The 20,032-nt window shown below is 35.1% G+C and overlaps 1 protein-coding gene across 1 annotated transcript; it reads left to right on the top strand.

The window, feature by feature from the left end:
• Window positions 1–137: 137 nt before the first annotated feature.
• On the top strand, window positions 138–19,069 carry LOC121375625 (probable cysteine--tRNA ligase, mitochondrial). Its single transcript, XM_041503172.1, has 13 exons — window positions 138–657; window positions 2,890–3,058; window positions 4,346–4,523; window positions 7,774–7,857; window positions 9,375–9,504; window positions 9,883–10,016; window positions 10,746–10,880; window positions 11,265–11,403; window positions 12,615–12,738; window positions 14,636–14,731; window positions 15,482–15,593; window positions 16,334–16,428; window positions 18,310–19,069. Exons 1-13 carry the CDS (start codon window positions 389–391, stop codon window positions 18,358–18,360), a joined length of 1,716 nt encoding a protein of 571 aa, XP_041359106.1. The 5' UTR covers window positions 138–388; the 3' UTR covers window positions 18,361–19,069.
• The last annotated feature ends 963 nt before the right edge of the window (window positions 19,070–20,032 follow it).

Here is a 20,032-nt window from a genome sequence, read left to right as displayed (position 1 = left end):
TTAAACGGAAGCGGGTGTTTCAAAAATATTTAAATTAATATTATAGCTTATTATAAATGTAGCCCAAAATATCTACGTATTTAATATTGAGGTCACCTAATTTTTGTTTTATGTAATTTGAATAAATAACATCACAGACTATAAAATATTAAATTCGCGACGATCCTAATTACACATTGTCATCTTTAGTTTTACATTTACGAATGAACAGCTTCCGGATAACTTCGTGATGTTTATATCACCTTGACCTTTATGTGGTAAATTTTGGCACGTGTGTTTCGGGAAGATCAGTCAAATATTTTTGTTGACATGTCTTTACGCATACATTTCGAATACTGCTTATAACATTACAAATCAACTTCTACACAATATCTGTTCAAAACAAGAGATGTCTGTTAACCATATTTTTCAAAACCTCAAGTGTTTTAGTTGTACCACCAGTGTTGCGTCTTTGAAACATGTCAAATTCAAATCCACTGTCTCCAGGACACATTTTAGAACTTTTACGAATACACCACACTGGAATCAACACAATCCTAAACAATTGTCAGAAAAATGGACACAACCTACAGGCTTTGACACTGGCATCAGTGTTTGGAATAGTCTGACTAAAACCAAGTGCCCATTAATTTTGCAGCACCAGCATACAGCAACATGGTAATAATCTTTAGTTAAGTTTGTTTTGTTTAACGACACCACTAGAGCACATTGATTTATTAATCAACTGCTATTAGATGTCAAACATTTGGTAATTTAGACATATAGTCAGAGAGAGCAAAACCACTAAATGTTTTTCATTAGTAGCACCATTCCACAGACAGGATAGCACATACCACAACCTTTGATACACCAGTCATGGGGCACTGGCTGGAACGAGAAATAGCCCAATGGGCCCACCAACAGGGATCAATCCTAGACCAACCGTACATCACTGGGCCAGGGCTTCTAGAAATTTTATAAAATCCACCAGCCATATTTGATCAGTGATTTTAAAAATATACTAGCCACGATTAAAATTTCACTTGCCCTACTTTAAGTTAATACAATTTTACTAATAGTAATAATCAGATATGTCACCTAAAGAAGTTAAAAACACTAAGATTTTTTTTGAGGGGTGGGTGGGTGAGGGCAGGATATTCATATTTATTCACTAGCCGTCAGGTATGACAATGGTAATTATTTACTAGCCCAACATTGAATATCACTAGCCATGGGAGTGGGGCTATCATAATCTAGAAGTGCTGCTGGGCTACCCCGATCCCTTATAGGCTAAATATTTAATTTATTCTGAAAATATTAGTATCTATTAATACTTGTAAGTATCCCCACACCCTGAACCACATGGTATGTCATTTAATTATATATATACAAGAAAATGCACCACAAAATAAACCAATGTAGAGAACAAAATATGGTTATTGACTTTATGGTCATTTAATAATGGTAATGACTATTCTAAACCTACTTTATTGCATTTTTGTATTCAATCCTTAGAACAAAGCCATCATGGTTGTACATACAATTTGTTATAAAAAATATGTATTTGTTATAAAAATATTTATTATTAATATGATTTATAATCATATTCAAAAGTGTATCATTGTGATCAGTGAACTGATCTAGAAATAAAGTAAACAATTATCAAATCTAAGTAGGCCCTAATTGTTTTTATTGATTTTAAAAATATCTTAAAAGATTATTACAGGTTTTAATTTATTACAATTATTTTGAGAAGTCGATGCATTTTTCCCACATGTCAGTTCACCTAATGCCTTTTCTTCAATCATGGTAACATGACAAATATTGTTAATTATTTCAACTATTTAGTAGAGTAGCTAAATGTTAACTTAAAATGTTTCAGAAATTGAAAACATGCCAGACACAATATATTCTATAGATATGAAGTTTTTACATTTGAATATTGGGTTTCATACAATGCATGTATGGTGTGTATATATATATATATATATAAGTGAAAATAATAATTGTGATAAAACTATCCATTGACCAATGATGCAGGGACGTCGGAAACGGTATGGCCGTACCACTTTTTGTGCCAGGAATGTTTTGTTCTCTTCCTATGGCGATCGCATATTATAGATCTCATCATATACATTGCTTTCATGGCTGTACCAACTTTTAATTGCTTCCGATGCTCCTGTGATGGGTATTGGACAGGTCATATAGACCTTCTTGGAAAGCGTATACATATGGGTATATTAACAAGTAAGATTCCTCAAACAGCTGTCTTCTCCAGTTCTAATTGGATTGTAAGTTTCAAATGTTCAGTTATAATTTTTAAGCCAATTAATTAATTTATCAGTTTAGAATTAATTAGAAAAATTATGGGAGGAAAAGTATTAGGGAAGCTAATTTGGGGGAAATGACCAAAGTCGTGAAGAAAAATTATTAAATTAAAATCTGCTTGTCAGTTGAAGAGTGCATTTCACATGTGTTATATTAATTAAATTTAGAATATAACAATTCAGTTAATATCCAGCTTGACAATTCATTTAGTATTTTGCTAATTATAATTTGCTTAAATATTGTTGGTTTTCATATTTTAAAGCAAATATTTTAAGTGCTAATGGCATTGTTTGCAAGATAACCCCTAAAACTAGTAAAAGAGGGATTGTTGTCTAAGCATTAATATTCATAGAATGTAATTACTTTAGTTTTTGAGGTGCAGTATTTCTTAAAATGAGAGAAAAGCAGTATATTAGTATAATTGTTTTGCAAACAAATCACTTTTAAGTAAGAGATTAGAAATTAAGTATGTTATACATAAATATTTTAGACATTTATTCATGTACATGTATGTTTAGGGCTGTGATTCTTCCTGGAGACTGAAGACCTATATGTCTACACTTGTATTTTGATATTTGACAGGTACCTGTGTGGCCCTACTGTCTATGACTCGGCACACCTTGGACATGGAAGCACCTACATGCGGTTTGATATCTTACGTCGAATCCTGACAGACGTTTTCGATATTGACATCACACTGGCTATGAGTCTGACAAATATTGATGACAAGATTATCAATAGAGCCAATGAGGTAATTATACCAATATATATGTATTCTCATGGAAGAATTTTCTTGTGCACCGAATAAAATGGTCTTGGACCAATTGTAAAGTTTCTAAATGATAAAAAATTTCACGCTTGTGGACACATCATTATTTTGTAATCTTCTCATAATGTTTATGAATAACCAATAAATGATTTCTTGAAAATTATTTAATTTTTCCTTTATTGCCATTAAACATACACTTTGTGCACTACAGTTAAAGTTTGTTTTGTGTAATGACACCACTAGAGCACATTGATTAATTAATCATTGGTTATTGGGTTTCAAACATTAGGTAATTCTGACACGTAGTGATCAGAGGAAACCTGCTACTTTTTTCCATTAGTAGCAAGGGATCTTTTATATGCACTTTCCCACAGACAGGAAAGCACATACATGTACCACGGCCATTGACCAGTTGTGGTGTACTGGTTGGAATGAGAAAAACCCAATCAGTTAAATGCATCGACTGAAGTGGTTCGATCCTGCGACGCAAATACCTCAGGCAAGCACTCAACCGACTGAGCTTTAATTCTGTCCCCTGAATATATAATTTTTTCTAGATATAACTAATGTATATTTTAAATGATATGCTTCCTGATGAGTAAACGTAAATTAGGTGGTGTGTAGGCCTAAGTCCATCCGTAGCAATGATTTGTGGACAGTTTTATGTATGTTTGTGCATGTTCAAGTACCTGTACCTCAGATTGAAAACATATTTTGTAAAAGCTTCTGACAATGCTTTAGATAATTTAATAAAAGGTTCTAGAGCAAACACTGCCACTTTTGGCCAAACGCAAATTTTTTAAATAATTGACAGATTTTATTTTAATTTGGCAATATGTAATAACTGATATTTTATTGGAAAATAACAAATATCTTGTAAAGTTGTGGAATTTGCAAATGTCATTTTTCAAGCCTAGAAAATTGTACAATTTTGAGTTGGATCATGAAAAACAAAAATTGGTTAATAATAATAAAAAAATTCCCATTAATAATAACAATATTGACATTTGCATCAAAGTATTGAAAGATTATGTTAATAATATCTAAAAATCCCTGTAGTCCTAAAAAAAAGGGTAAATAAATGCCTTTAAAATGTCATTGAAAGTCAACAGGAAGTAATTTGTCCAGTTTCACATTGCAATTTGTTATACAAGTTGCAGAAATCACTTCACAGATCCAAACAGATTGTACTATATACTTGAATTAATTGTAGACTATAACATTTTTCAAAGAGCAACATGAATATTACAAATTTTAATTCTACTTCAGCTTGGACTTCCGTTTACTTACTTGGCGTGGAATAATGAAATTGAGTTCTTTGACGACATGGCGACTCTGAACATTCTTCCACCAACCGTTGTCATGAAAGTCACAGAGCATGTTCCACAGATCATCGACTTCATCAGGAAGCTAGAGTTCAAAGAGTTTGCTTATTCCGTACCGAGTGGTAAGTTGATTGAATAATAATGCAAAGCTGTGCCAGATACGATCATATAATAGGGTTAAAAAATTTGCTATGTTGCCAGAAGAAGAAGTTTAACGACACCACTAGAGCACAGAGCTATTGTAGTCATCAGAGAAAACTCGCTACATTTTTCTTAATGCAGCAAGGGATTTTTTATGTGCACTTTCCCACAGACAGGAAAGCACATACCATGGCCTTTGACCAGTTGTGGTACACTGGTTAGAATGAGAAGAACCCAATCAGTTGAATGGATACACCGAGGTGGTTCGATCCTGCGATGCAGGCATCTCAAGCGAGCACTCAACTGACTGACAAAAATCCCCCCCCCTAACCCTAAACCCCCCCCCCCCCCCCCCAAGTTGCCAGATGCAAATTAAAGTTGAATTTGCAGATATATTTTATTATTCATTCTCAAAAAAACTAATAAAAACAAAATCCAAGAAATACCATTTTTAAATCATCTTAATTTTGTTCGATTTTGTTTGGTTACTGGTACCTGAAACATGAATTTGGCTCCAGATTGTCTGACCACACTTGCTACATTGCTGATAATTCTTGGGTTGACCCCTTCCCTGTTATTGTGCCCATAAGTGGAAATGATGTATACTACTCAAAAGAATTTAAGGGTCAAAAATTTATAACCAAATAAGTTTCAGAGTGTATTAGATTGATGATGTAAACTACACCAAAAATTTAATTTATTGTTCCATATTTACAAAAAACCACAAATAAACGTCACTGTATATAAGAAAGTCACATGACATGCTGTCAAAGTTGAAGGTTGTCAAACATGGAGTTTACACATTAGAACATTTGTTTAATAGTGTGTGAATCCACCCCTGGCGCGAATACACTCGACACATCGTTGCCTCATGCTGTTGATCAGACGTCTGAAGAACTCTTGGGGAATGACCTGCCACTCTGTCATAAGAAGTTGACCCAGATCATGAAGGTTGGCCGGAGGGGCATGGTTATCCCGAACTTTCCTGCCTAATTCGTCCCAGGCGTGCCCTATTGGGGCCAAGTCACGCGAATATGCTGGCCAAACCATCCTGGCGATACTTTGTTGTCTGAGAAAGTCCGTTACCACCCTGGCGCGGTGGGGTCTGGCATTGTCATCCTGCAGAACTGCCCCGCCGCCAATCTGCTGAAGGCCTGGGAGAACCAACGGCCGGATAATCTCATTCAGATAGCAGATTCCATTCAGATTGCCATCCACCACATAGAGGGGGGTCCTGTGGTGGATAGAAATGCCGCCCCACACCATGACACTGCCACCACCGAACCGGTGACGTTGTCTAACGTTAACGTCAGCGAAGCGCTCCCCAGGACTTATGTAGACACGAACCTGACCGTCGTTGAACTGGAGACTAAACCTGGACTCATCAGTGAACATCACTCGACCCACTGAACATGTTGCCACCGCAGATGAAGTGTGCGCCAGTGACGTCTGGCCATTCTGGGACGTGGTATGAGTGGTGGTCGAACAGCCTGGCGACGGCAGCATAGATTATTGGCTCTCAGACGATTGCGTATGGTTTGATCAGACATTCAAGTTCCAGTCGCAGTCCGCAGATTGTCACGTAATCGGCGTGCAGTGGTTGTGCGTTGACATAGAGCCATATTGGTGATGTAGCGGTCCTCTCTATTTGTAGTGCTTTGGGGTCTTCCCGAATGTGGACGATTTCGAACAGAATTCGTTGCTTGGTACTGTTGCCACAGTCGGCCAATGACACTGACTGACACCAGGTCTCAGAGCAACATTTCTTTGCGTATTGCCATCCTGAAGCCAAGCAATAGCCCTTCCTCGATCTTCGATAGTCAGTTGACATCGTACCATTGTCGAATTTGGAGTGTGCACCGTACACGAAAGCAAGCTCCAATTATACGGAAATTCAGCATTGGGAACACGGAATACACATGCAAAGCGTGCAAATGAAGCGCTTTGTGAAAAAGCAAGTTATGGGCACTTAGCAGACCTTTCGCTTTCGCCCTAATTTACGTGCAAATGTAAGCATGTTTTCGCCATTAGAACTAGTCGACAGTGTCAATGACAGTGGATTTTAATTCATTTATGGGTTGCTTAGACCCACTTTCGTCAAAATGGAACAATACCATGCGTGACATTATGGTCTAGCTAATATAACTGACATTCAGAAAATAATGTCGAAAATATCGTCTGACCCTTAAATTCTTTTGAGTAGTATATATAAGCAAATGTGCTCTGGGGTGCATACCTCTGAACCCTTCCCCCCCCCCCCCCCCCCCCAAGTAGTTTTGGGCTCTCCAGACCCTCAAATTTCATCCCCAAGCCATCATACTGACAGTGTTGTCCTGCTTTCAAATACACTCCGCAGACCCTGATGCATTGGACTTGAAATAAAACTTATAAACTGGTTTAAAAGTATTCTATTGAGATATATATATATAAGAAATGATCATTAGGCTTCTTTTATTATAAATAGTAAATTCATACATATGTACATCTTCATAAATCAAGGCTAATATTCGTTCCTGGTATTCAGCCTTGATACATGTAGTCAATATTACTGATATCCACTACTAGTGCCCCTTTTGGAAGAAAATTTGTAACACCGATTATGTCCCTTACACGATGACATCGCTGACCAATCACAGCATCGGTAACATGTGACAACCTTGAAAGCAATATCAAAAATTAACCGCCGAAACCTTTTTTTTAACATATCGTGACAAACACGACACGTTTCCACGGACGCTGATGCTACCATCTTTGTTTACAATAACAAGGGAATCTTTAAGGAGCGTTGCGATTCGTTGCAATCAGATCTCATCGCATCCAATGAAATTTAAGCATTTTGTGGCACGATTTCTTGACGACATGTATCAAGGCTGAATACGAGGAACGAATATTACTATTAGCCTTGATTTATGAAGATGACATATGTACGTACCTACCTACATACATACATACAATATATAAATATTCATACATACATACATACATACATACATACATACATACATACATACATACATACATACATACATACATACATCAATACGTACATCAATACGTATGTATATACATACATACATACATACATTGTAAATACTTTTACAAATCTCATTAGAAGTAGGATAAACTCTAATTAAGTTGTTTGCTATTTCGATTTAGTAAAAATGAAATGTCTCAAAGTTATTAATATGTGTGTATTTTTTAAATTTAAATATTGAAATTAATTTCTTTCAGGTAGTGTTTTCTTTGATGTGTCAAAGTATTCAAACTATGGTGAACTCTCCTCTCAAGCACTGCAGCCAGAGGCCGTGGAGTCAGGTATGACATAAAGTACATGTACTCATCAGTATTAGACAAATCAAATTTTCTAGGGGCGGGACGTATCCCAGTGGGGTTTTTAACTGACCAATACTATACTCGCCAGACCCTAATATCGATGGTAAAATTCTTAGATGCCCTTAGCCAATAAAGGTCGCCACAGGCGACCGAGTGACTGCTTGTTTTCAACCCTGCTACACTGTCAGCTGTGCGTTTGAATCCCGAACCTGGTCACTGCAGGGGCGGGACGTAGTCCAGTGGTACAGCGCTCGCTTGATGCGTGATCAGTTTGGGATCGATCCCCATAGGTGGGCCCATTTGCGCTGTTTCTTGTTCCAGCCAGTGCATCGTGACTTGTATATCAAAGGCCGTGATATGTGCTGTCGTCTCTGTGGGATGGTGCATATAAAAGATCCCTTGCTACTAATAGACAAATGTAGTGGGTTTCCTCAATAAGACTATGTCAAAATTACCAAATGTTTAACATCCAACAGCCGATGATTAATATATCAAAGTGCTCTAGTGGTGTCGTTTTTTGAACTATTTTCTATGGAAAAGTGCAGATTCCTTGCTGCTAATTGGTAAAAGTAGTCTTTGTGGTAACAACATGTTTTTTCTTTCTCTTTCAGGATACTGTTAGAATATGTTAGACACCCGGTAGCTGTGGTTTTAAATGTGTTGGGGTGTCATTATTTAACAAAAATTCCTTTCCTTTCCTGATCTATTACATCAAGTTGAATGACACGAAATAAAGTGGGGGTTTTCATATAATATTAAAGTATTTGATGTAACTGTGATTATCTTGCATTTCATTCATTCAGTTTAACTTATTATTAACTTTAATAATAATTTGAACCAATTTATCTGAAGTAAATATTTACAAAACACTTATGGTAAATTCCTGACACTTGTCACATATATTTGAATACAATATGGCTGGCACCACTGCCCTGATCTCATTAATCAAACAATATGGCTGATATGAAAATTTGTTTTCCCGATCTTTTTATTTTGCAATGCCTCAAGATACTGAGCTAAAATTGTGTGTATAGCTTTGTCATATTCTGTTACAAATTATTTTTGACTTTCATTACGATTTACCCATTTTTCACAGAGTTATGCCCTTTTGAACTTAAGAGATATGAAAATTTGTTTTCTGGACTGTTTTTGTATACTGCTTTATCATGTATTGTTACAGATTAAATCTAACTTTCTATTCACAGAGTTATGACCCTTGAACTTATGACCCTTGAACTTAGGAGATAAAAAAAATTGTTTTCTGGACTGGTTTTTTTTTTCAATGCCTAAAGATATTAAGATGAAATTTTGTATATTGCTTTATCATGTACTGTTACAGATTAAATTTAACTTTTATGGCGATTTATTCACAGAGTTATGGCCCTTGAACTTAGAAGATAAGAAAATTAGTTGGGTCCGGTAGGGGACATCTATTGCTTTAGCAGTACTCTTAGAATGCTTGTTAATTAATGTACATAATGTAGTATTGTGTATTGTAGATGACTCGGAGAAGAGGAATCCACGTGATTTTGCTCTCTGGAAAGCAGCAAAACCTGGGGAACCCCACTGGCCAGCACCTTGGGGAAATGGTCGACCAGGGTGGCATATTGAATGTTCTACAATGGCCAGGTTTGTTTTTCTTAAATGGAATATTATGTTTTAATACAACTTCCTGATAATCAGCAGTTGATTTGGCAATTTATTTCTTCAGCTTTTATTTTTTTTAATGGAAGTAATTGTAGTAGATTGTAAATTTAGTTTAGTTGCACATCCCAAATATTTAGTTTATGTTTAGACCAAAACATCTGCATGAAACACAGGATGATGTTTTGTCGTCATTATGCTTTCTCAGATTTATTCAAAGTTGGTCAAGGGAGACTACTCCTGATTTTTAAGAAATTATTTCAAATCGAGGTGCTTTGAAAAAGAATTAGTTAGTACCTGCAGTCTAGGGTGTACCATATTTCTTTATAATTTGTTTTACTAACTGTGCTTTGTTTATTTCAGTACTTTGTTTCATGACAAGATGGACATACACTCTGGTGGTGAAGATCTCCTGTTTCCACATCACGAGAATGAACTTGCCCAGTCTCAGGCCTATCATGGGTGTACTCAGTGGGCCAACTATTGGTTACATTCAGGTTTGTTAAGATCTTGCTTGAATTGTGAATATTGGATTTGTAAAATATAATAGCCACTAAACAGTCTGAATAAGCCAATTGTATCTGAAAGAACAAAGTTTGTTTTGTTTATTTATTAATCATCGGCAATTGGATGTCAAACTTTTTATAATTCTGATATATAGTCTTAGACAAAGCTGCAACTTTTTTCCATCAACAGCAAGGGATCATTTATAAGCACTTTCCCATGAAACAGGACATCCTTTGGTATACCAGCTGTGGATCACTGGTTGAGAGACAAACTAAATCAGAGAATAGGTCCCCGAGGGGTTCAATTATATAAACTAAGAGCAACTGACTAAGCTAAATCTAACCTCCTAATGAAACAAGGACAGATATGTGGAATGGACAGCAAAATAAGTTGAAAGATTGGAGGGGCTGCCAGATCAGGTGGAAATAAGATGGAATTCAAAGTAGAGAAAGAAAGGTGATAGGAATTTTTTTTTAAATGTAGAGTGAAACCCCTGGACACCCTTGGAACCAATAAAAATGTCTGGTTTTAAGAGGCATCCGGTTTAGAGAAGTCAGGTTCTGTACTGGTTTTTAAAAAGGGACTGTAAGAAATGTCCAGTTTACAGAGGGTCTGGTTTGAAGAGGTTTCACTGTATTATGTATATTTTGTCAGGACCTGTCTATGTCTTGATACTAGTTCAAACAAAGTAACAGTTTCAAGTTGTAAAATTTTTGCAGGTCACCTCTATCTGAAAGGGGATACAGACAAAATGTCCAAATCACTGAAAAACGTCATCACTATTTCGGACTTTCTTCAGAGCTACACAGCTGATCAGTTCCGACTCTTTTGTCTACTTACACACTACAAAAGTAGTAAGTATTTCTCCATTTTGAAAGCATCTCTAATTTACAACAAAGTGAAGGAAGAGTTTTATTTTTCAAAATATTATTGAAACCTATAATTTGCAATACATTTGTTTTGAAATTTAGGTGATAAAATGTGTTGTTGTTTCATGCAAACAATGTTAATGTAGATATGGTATACTAAGTTTATAAAAAATGCTATAGAAAAGGACTAAGTGCCTACATTCACAATTTATAATGAATACTGTAATTAGTCTGTATGTATCATGTCTCTTTATAAGAGTTAAAACTTACAATATCGGCTACACTAAAATCTGTGCAATTGTAATAATTAAGACTTGTATTACAACTCAGTGGTATGTCACAAAACAAAACATTTATTCTATTCTTTAGGAATTGAATACAGTGAAGAATCGATGCACAAAGCTATTAGTTTAGACAAGCAAATCATCAACTGTCTCAGTCATTGTGATTCATACATCAGAGGCCAGCTTTTGTGTCAGCCTCTTAATGAAATCAAGCTGAGAACAAAGTTAGTGTACTTTTTATGTCATATTTACTTAGCAGAATAGTTTTTTTTCAAGCAGTGTTAAAATGTTTTATTCATTACAAGATAAATTTTAAAATGATATAAATGTAGCATGTTAGTTTTAAAGAGCAATTCAGTATAAAGAAGTATAAGAACAATTGTAAATTACCAAATAGCATTGGGACATCTTTCTAGTATCTAAAAGAATAACAGCTAAAGATGAAATGTATTATTTACTTTGCATCCAGTTCATATTTTCTCCTTTAGTTAGTTATCCTTATAAAATCAGCCTATAATTTTGTGTTGATTCTTAAATATTAGTTATAACTGCAATGAGTAAATTCAGGAATAATTCATATCATATTTGAAATGAATACAAGAACTGTAGGTATTTTATTTATTCTAAATTGAATACACATATAATTTGTTTAGTCTTAACCTAAAGTCCGAACCAAAATGTTAACAACTATGAAAAATTGCTCTCCTACCTTTATTTTTCGTTAGATTTTACCCACATTTTGTCCAGACAGAAATCTTGAAAAAACCCATTAGAATGACACAGATTCCACATACTAGATGATAACCATATCACCTATATCGACTTCGCTGAGATCTTATAGGGCTACCATTTTGACTTTTATGGAATATTCTCCAAGAGGGGTGAAAGGATATAACTTAATCTAACAATGTCATAACATGTTATGATATAAAAGCAAACGTGACGACGTCATATTAATTTTATTATTATTATTTCTATTTAATGATACCACTAGAGATCATTGATTTTATATTAATTATGTCACATACTTTGGAGGCTTTCACCCCTCTTGAAGAGTATTCCATAAAAAACAAAATGGCAGACGGCAGAAAACTGCATATATTTTGCCCTATGCTATCTCAGCGATTACAGTCTCATATGTGGAATCTGTGTCACTGTAATGTGTTTTTTTACAACTGGACAATTTGGGGGGAATGTAACAGTAATTAAAGGTAGGAGAGTAATTTATTGTAGTTGTTAACAATTTGGTTTGGACTTTAAATTTGACATAATTATGATTTATCTGACAACTGATGATATTAAAGCATGTTATGGTACATTGAATGTTCAAAGTAACAGAATAAGGAAAATTTGACATGATTTTATGATAAAAATAAAAACAGATTTTTATGACATGGATAATACAAAACAAGTCTGTATTACAATGTGTTTGCAGGTTAGAATCAACAAGGGAGAATGTGGACAAGGCACTGCGTGATGATTTTAATACACCTCTTGCAATGGAAGCTATCATGGATCTGATCAAACAAGTCAATATTAAATTGGGCAGGAAAACAGAGGTTTCAGTATTAATTTTTCATCTACATAGAGGATACTCCCCGAGTGTCTTGTGATATCATAATTTCTCAGCACGAGTTGATAAAAGTATGAAATCTGAGGCTTGCAGAGGATTTTTATACTTTTATCAATGAGTGCTGAGAAATTATGATATCACAAGATGCGAGGGGGGGTATTCGTTTTATCATCCATTATCATTCTTTTCATTTGCGACAACTGTAAACAATGTCAGTAATATTTGGCAGCGGTAGACTGGTCAACTAGCAGAACGACAGTGACGTGATGTCACTAATGATAGGTTTAGTGCTGAAACATACACAGTGACTTAACAAAATGAAGCGATATCTCCCAGGAGAATATCGCAGGAGATAACGCAGATTATAGTGCCAGTGATATCTCCTACAAAAGCCTTTAATGGATGATAAAGTAAAATATCTTTAGGACTAAAACTCACTGGGTCTGGATCTGGCGAGTATGTTATCGGTTGAAAAAGAAATGCACTGAATCAAATGTGACAAAATATGGTATCTGTGCTGGCATGAACTACAGATCTGGCAGCAGATGACATAAAATATGTCTTATATTTTGACAGCACAAGATAACCCAAACCTTGACCCAGCTTTAGTGTGTTTTGGCCCTCTCTTCTTCTTTCTGTTTTTTTTGCCTTGTATAGGCATATAACATTACATAGGGTTCATACAAGTCATGGAACTTTCAAAGAGTTATGGAATTATGAGCTAAGTCATGAAGCTTAATGGAAAAGAAAACTTGGTTGATAGTAAATTTATTTCTGTTTAAAATAACACCAGAAGAAATAAGTAATTCTTGTCCTTAATTTAATGTTATTAACTTGTGCTGATGATTGCAGAAAAATCCTTTTAAATCCTATGATAGGTCATCAAAAATGCCTTTAAAATGTTATAAAAGTCGAGGTAAAGTGTGAAATAATAATTTGACAGAGGACGATAGCCTTGGACACGATAAAGACTACAGTGAATATTGAAGGAACTAATATTTGAAGAAGAGTATTAAAATTTGGAGTTTAAAATCAATATCAGTGTTCGAGATTAACGGTATCCCGATATCCTGGGGATACCAGGATTTAAATTTGGATACCAGATTTCAAGAACCCTGTATCCCATCAGGATACCATATAATGTTTGTTTTTTAATTATGCGTTTTTATTTTTCACTGAAACAATAAAAGTCGTCATTTACTGGAGAAGTTAAGTAACAGTATGTTCAAGCTCGTACCCAGTCTAATGCTACACTGGAGCAATAGCGGCGTATCAATAGACTAAGAACTGCTAAGTCACTATTGTTTTTGTTGGATGTTTCCTCCCTTCAAATGTTTTTTGGGATATTGATTTCACATCAGCAGAAAATTAATACGGGTAGGTTTATCATTTGTAATGTCAGAAACATTTATAGATTACTGGTAAAAAATATTAATTTATGTCAGTATTACGCAAAAATAGATACAGCAAATCTTTTTGCCAATTCCGTTTGATTGCGAATTTCACGAATTCTGCATTTTCGATTGCATTATTTATGAATTTCATTTAAGTGGGATACTAAATTCTCAGGTGGGATACCAGATTTTGAAATGTTAGTATCCAACTGAGATACTGCCAAAAAGTTTTAATCTTAAACACTGAATATCATTAATTTTATTTTGTTTTGTATTGCATTCCATTTTAAAAGTAAGCCATATATAAAAACAAAATTTTTACCATATATATGCAACATAATAAACCAGTTTTCTACAAATTTTGAATGTTGTTTGTTGCATAATTATGTTTTCATTAATCAATTTAAAAAGTGGGAGGTTGTTTTGTTATCATCTGATATAATGGTCAATATACATACTGATATTTGATGTTATATTTTACAACTGCAGACCTCTCTTGGTGGGAGAAACCCTGCTATCGTGTCACAATGCAGTGCCTACCTGAAGAGAGTACTTAGGCAGTTTGGAATGCTTCTAAGACCAGAGGTTGGAATGTGCTTTCTTTTAAATGTTTCTCAAATATATAGTGCTAACACTAATAAGCATGTATGAGAGATGGGGGAGGGGGGAACTGCCACTCACCAAATGCTGGAGAAAATCCTCATATTCGGGCAAAAACGATGGGGAAATTTGGGCAAAATTAGCTGGCCTGAAATCTTTTCACCATGCATTTCTATCATTCTACTCACAATATTAGTTGTAATCCATGTAAAAATACATAGTAATTTGTTTGGAACTCTATAATAACAGTTTGGCAGTAATGATAAAAAAATGTATGAATAAATGTTGATATCCTGATTTGGGCAGTTTCTATTAATTTGAGCAAAAATTAACCTGCCCCCTACAAAAATGGAAGTCCATACTCCTATGCTAGCACTTGTATTATTTGCAGTTTTCAACTGTACTTAAAAGGTTTTACATAGTAACTGTTTTTAATGTTTATATATCTTAACAACAAATTCTTGGTAAAGTCACAGTGTTCGAACTCTTAAACTGCTACTTTTGATACAGTTCATTTTCCATAATTTTAGGTAATTAATCAAGTCTAAGTCCTGAGTTTACTGATAGATCATTGGTCAGTAAGCGGTAAATGACCCACGATTTAATACGTAGCACTAACGTGTCATATCTTCTCACTGACAATATATGAAGAATATTTTCCACATAATGACTGTATTATGGTTAATAATTACAAATGTTTCACGTCATACATCAATGTTATTTTTTTATAATTAGGTAGTACCTGAATGTACACAAGATCAACGGTTCACCTATGTTGTTGATAGTGCCGTGAAATTCCGTTCCAAAGTGAGATCCTTTGCAGTTGATGCTCCAACCAACATTTCAGGTACACTTGAGTCTTTATATTTAATATGTAGGGCCTTTATTAGTCCCCTGCCTGTCCAACCGGAGGGGACTATCAGTTTCATCTCTGTCCTGTCTGTGCATCTGTCTGTCCCACATACAGTTTTCCGGAAGTTTTCTTCACAATGTCTCGAGATATTGAGCTATAATTTTGTGTATAGCTTCATCACATTCTGTTACAGATCATGTTTGACTTTCATAGTGATTTTTTTTACATAGTTATGGCCCTTGAACTTGGGAGCTACGACAGTTTGTTTTCCGGACCTTTTTTTTTATGCAACGCCTCAAAATATTGAGTTGAAATTTTGTGTGTAGCTCTCTCATGTTCTGTAACAGTTTTTCATGGCAATTTACCCATTTTTCACAGAGTTATGGCCCTTGAATTTAGGAGATGCAAAAATGTGTTGAACCCTGTAGGGGACATGTATTGCTTTAGCAGTACTTTCAGAATGCTTATTTAGCTTCAAATTATGTTTCATAACATTTTCAATTACACTACAGACTATATAGTTTTTGTCTTCCAATATATTTAGAAAATTATTTTTAAAACATAATGTAGTTGTTTTATTATTTAGTGCATTCATCATTCAGATATTATCTGGGTACATCTATATTTTACACTAAAGTAGGATTTCAAATGAATTTCCCATTCTTACGTTTATTTTTTGTTGACAACTGCTGTTGGTCTGGTACAACAAAGATTGAACACTGTGTCTGTTTTAGTCTCCACTGATACATCGAAGACTGTCACTGCACCTTTGCTGGAAGCCTGTGATGAGTTTAGAGATGAAATGAAAACATTCAGTGTACAGATTCTGGTATGTTTCATCTTGTCAAAATGATTATAGTTTCACAATTCACTAACTACTTTCAACTAGATTCTAAGGAGTACTGTTAAATTTATAAAACATTTGCAAAGATTTTATGTCTTGAATACTTAAATATACTAAAAGGCAAAAGTTATTGCGACATGGATTGTTTGGAGTAATAAATTTGTGAATGGATTTATGGATGTAAACCAGAGAAAATTTGCGTGAAACAGCTCGAAGAAATGCAACTAAGCAATTGTTGCAGCGATTGCATGCTTTGTGCAAGAAACATGGAATATTCGGGAGAAATCCTGTCCAGTGTTCACCATAAAAGGCCAGACATTCAGTCGCAAATCACTGTCACTCTGTGCAGCCATCAGAAGTCCAGAAGTCAGAAAAACACCATTAGTGAACTGTTTGATGCAATGTCATCATGACGTCTACACATCTATGGCATCCGTGCAAGATGCCCAGCCAGAAGGCCAATCCTGACGCCAGAACATCGATGTCGACGTCTCCAGTGATGCAGACAACACCTGTGATGGACAGCACGTGATTGGAGATGTGTCCTCTTCACTGATGAATCCCATTTCCTTTTCCACAGATCTGACGGAAGGTCACATGTCTACAGACGTCACGGTGAACATTACATCATGCCATGTGTTCTTGAAGGTGATCGTTTTGGAGGTGGTGGTGTTATGATATGAGGTGGAATTACAGCCACAGGCTGGACCCAGATGGTTGTGATTGAAGGCAATTTGAATGCTGTGAGGTGCTGATATGAAATTTTGCAAACAACTGTGTTACCGTTTTTGCAACAGAATGGCCGCGGGATAACATTACAACACGATAACGCCAGACCACACATTGCTAGAGTTGTGCAGCAGTATCTGAATCAGAACAATGTTGTTGTGCTACCCTGGCCTGCCAGGTCCCTGGATTTGTCACCAATCAAACATGTCTGGGATAAAATGGAGCGCCATCTTCCAAATCCTCCAACAACACTGCAGGAACTCTGGCTGATCCTTCCTCAGATCTGGAATGGCATTCCTAGGAACTTTCTCCAGCTTCAATGAGACGACGGTGCCAGGCCTGTATCAATTCTAACGGTGGACACACTCGCTACTGACTGTGTGAACTTCGCTCTGGACCCCCTCTAGTGATGTGGCTCATATGCATATGGCAGGTGCGTCCGTTTCATGGACTATTGCTCGTTTCCATACCTTTGGACATTTCTCTTTCCATGTTATAATGTTTCATACACGACAGTAAAAACTTATCATCAATTATCTTTGTCTTTTGTGTGTCACAATAAATTTTGCCTTTTAGTATATATTAAATCCAGAACTTTAATTTAATATATTGTTATATTCCATTTTTCATCATTGGTTAATTTTATTCCAAATATTATTTATTTACCCTCATGATTTTTTAGAATTTAGATGCACAACAGTTATATTTCATTATGAACAAACTGGTTGTTAAGGATTGTGAATGAGCACCAAAATGGCAAATTTACATTATCATTAAAAATATATGAAATCCTAAAAACTTGAAATTTTACAGTTTTAGAAGGGTGGATTCACTGTACAGAAACATTATTGAAACAGTTGAGCAACAAAATGAATATTATTTAAATATTTAATTTTACAAAAAAGAAGCTCACCAAAAGTAAAAGATCTATATAGACTGAGTCTTATTTCATGTTTTATAAAATAGTTATGTTTGTAATTCACTTATAAAGCAAGTGTATTAAAGTGCAAATTGTCATGCTTATCACTTACATGTAAGTAAAAACAGCAAAATTTACAACAGATTATTTCATTAAAAATATATGTATAATAAGGAATGTAAATAGTGTACCAGTATGATGTTGGTTATTATTTTCAGGACCACGGCAAAAATTCCACATGGACACAAGCACACGACCCCAAGGAATAGAAAGTGAATTTGTGATATGCAAATATGGATTATTTAAACAAGACACTTTGAAGGCTATTGATTTTACTTGGAGCCTGTTTTAAAAACATTTAAACAAGTGCTATTTCATTTCCAGCTCTTATGTGCCATTTACTAACACCATCATGCAATAATGAATAATTTAGACATCAAAATAGCCATTATCCTATTACTGAAGTATTGTAGCCTTTATTTGCTGCTTGTATATTTTGTCAACAATATTAAGTTTCAATATTCTGTCATTCTTCAATTTGGTTCTAATGATGTCATTACACGAAAACAAAACATTTTCTTCAATTTGTTTAAAGTAACAGACCCTAGTTTTTAAACTCTGTGGCATATTTTTCACTATTGGAGCCGTTTTTGGTAATTGAAATCAGACATTACTTACATTACTTATTGTTAGATTGTTAATTTCTGTGTTTCTGTCCATGCAGGTGTTTCTAAATGCCACAAAATTTATTTTTCACAATTCTAAAAATGCATTTACCTCTGAGAAGTAACAGCTATGGAGAAAGGTTCTTGTCTAATTTTACAAGGGTATTTGCCCATTTCAATGTCGCAGAATCTTGTTTCACTCTATTGTAATGGGGTGGGGGTGGGAGACATAGCCCAGTGGTAAGGCGCTCACTCGATGCACGGTCAGTGTGGGATCGATCCCATTGGGCTATTTCTCGATCCAGCCAATGCACCACGACTGGTATGTCAAAGGCCGTGGTATGTACTACCCTGTGTGGGATGATGCATATAAAATCTCCTTTGCTGCTCATCGAAAAGAGTAGCCCATGAAGTGATGACAGCAGGTTTCCTCTCAATATCCGTGCGGTCCTTAACTGTATGTCTGATGCTGTATAACCATAAAAAAAATGTGTTTAGTGTGTTGTTAAATAAAGCATTTCTTTTTTTTCTATTGTAAAGTTATCCAGATGGGTTATAGGTTTGTTGATTAACCAAACTTGATATCCATTTTCATGGGTTGAAACTAGGGTCTGCGACTTCAATAGAACGGTCTCACCTGTTGTACATTTTTAAAATGTTTTTGATGTGAATCAGAAACCGTATAAACCCACTACAAACAGTGACAAAATTGGTGTAGACCTTTAGCTGACAGTAGCAGAATATCCTTGTGAATTTCAACCAACTAGTAAACACTGACTTTATCACAATTAATATTTTCACAAATATAGGTCTGTACCATTTAACTAGTAACTAGTCCCATTTAGTTTTTACTAAAATTGTAGATAGGACTACTTTTTTTTTCGCCCACCACTCCACCCAGTTCTAAAAGTATATGCTGGCAATAACACCCCCCTCCTTCCCAATTTTAATTTTAATTTTTTTAAATTAAAAAGATTTTTTTTGAAAATGTTGATATTACTCTGTATTTATGGCCCCTTAGGTTTAACGTTGAACAATTGCTTCCTTAGTGTCTGAATTATTCTGTCATCAGTTTTCATTTTTCATCTGCTCTGATTAATTTTGCTTCAACATCCCTCTATTCAAGAAAAAAAAAAAAGAGAGAAAAATGTAAAGCACCGTTTTATTCTATCCTGTGACCGGCCTTTGTGGCATCGTGGTAGGCCATCGGTTTACAGGCTGGTAGGTACTGGGTTCGGATCCCAGTCAAGGCATGGGATTTTTAATCCAGATACAG

Source organism: Gigantopelta aegis, chromosome 6 (genome assembly GCF_016097555.1).
Source record: "Gigantopelta aegis isolate Gae_Host chromosome 6, Gae_host_genome, whole genome shotgun sequence".
Lineage (NCBI taxonomy): Eukaryota > Metazoa > Mollusca > Gastropoda > Neomphalida > Peltospiridae > Gigantopelta > Gigantopelta aegis.
The sequence above is the reverse complement of the archived record's forward strand: the minus strand, read 5'-3'. Positions and strand labels throughout refer to the sequence as shown.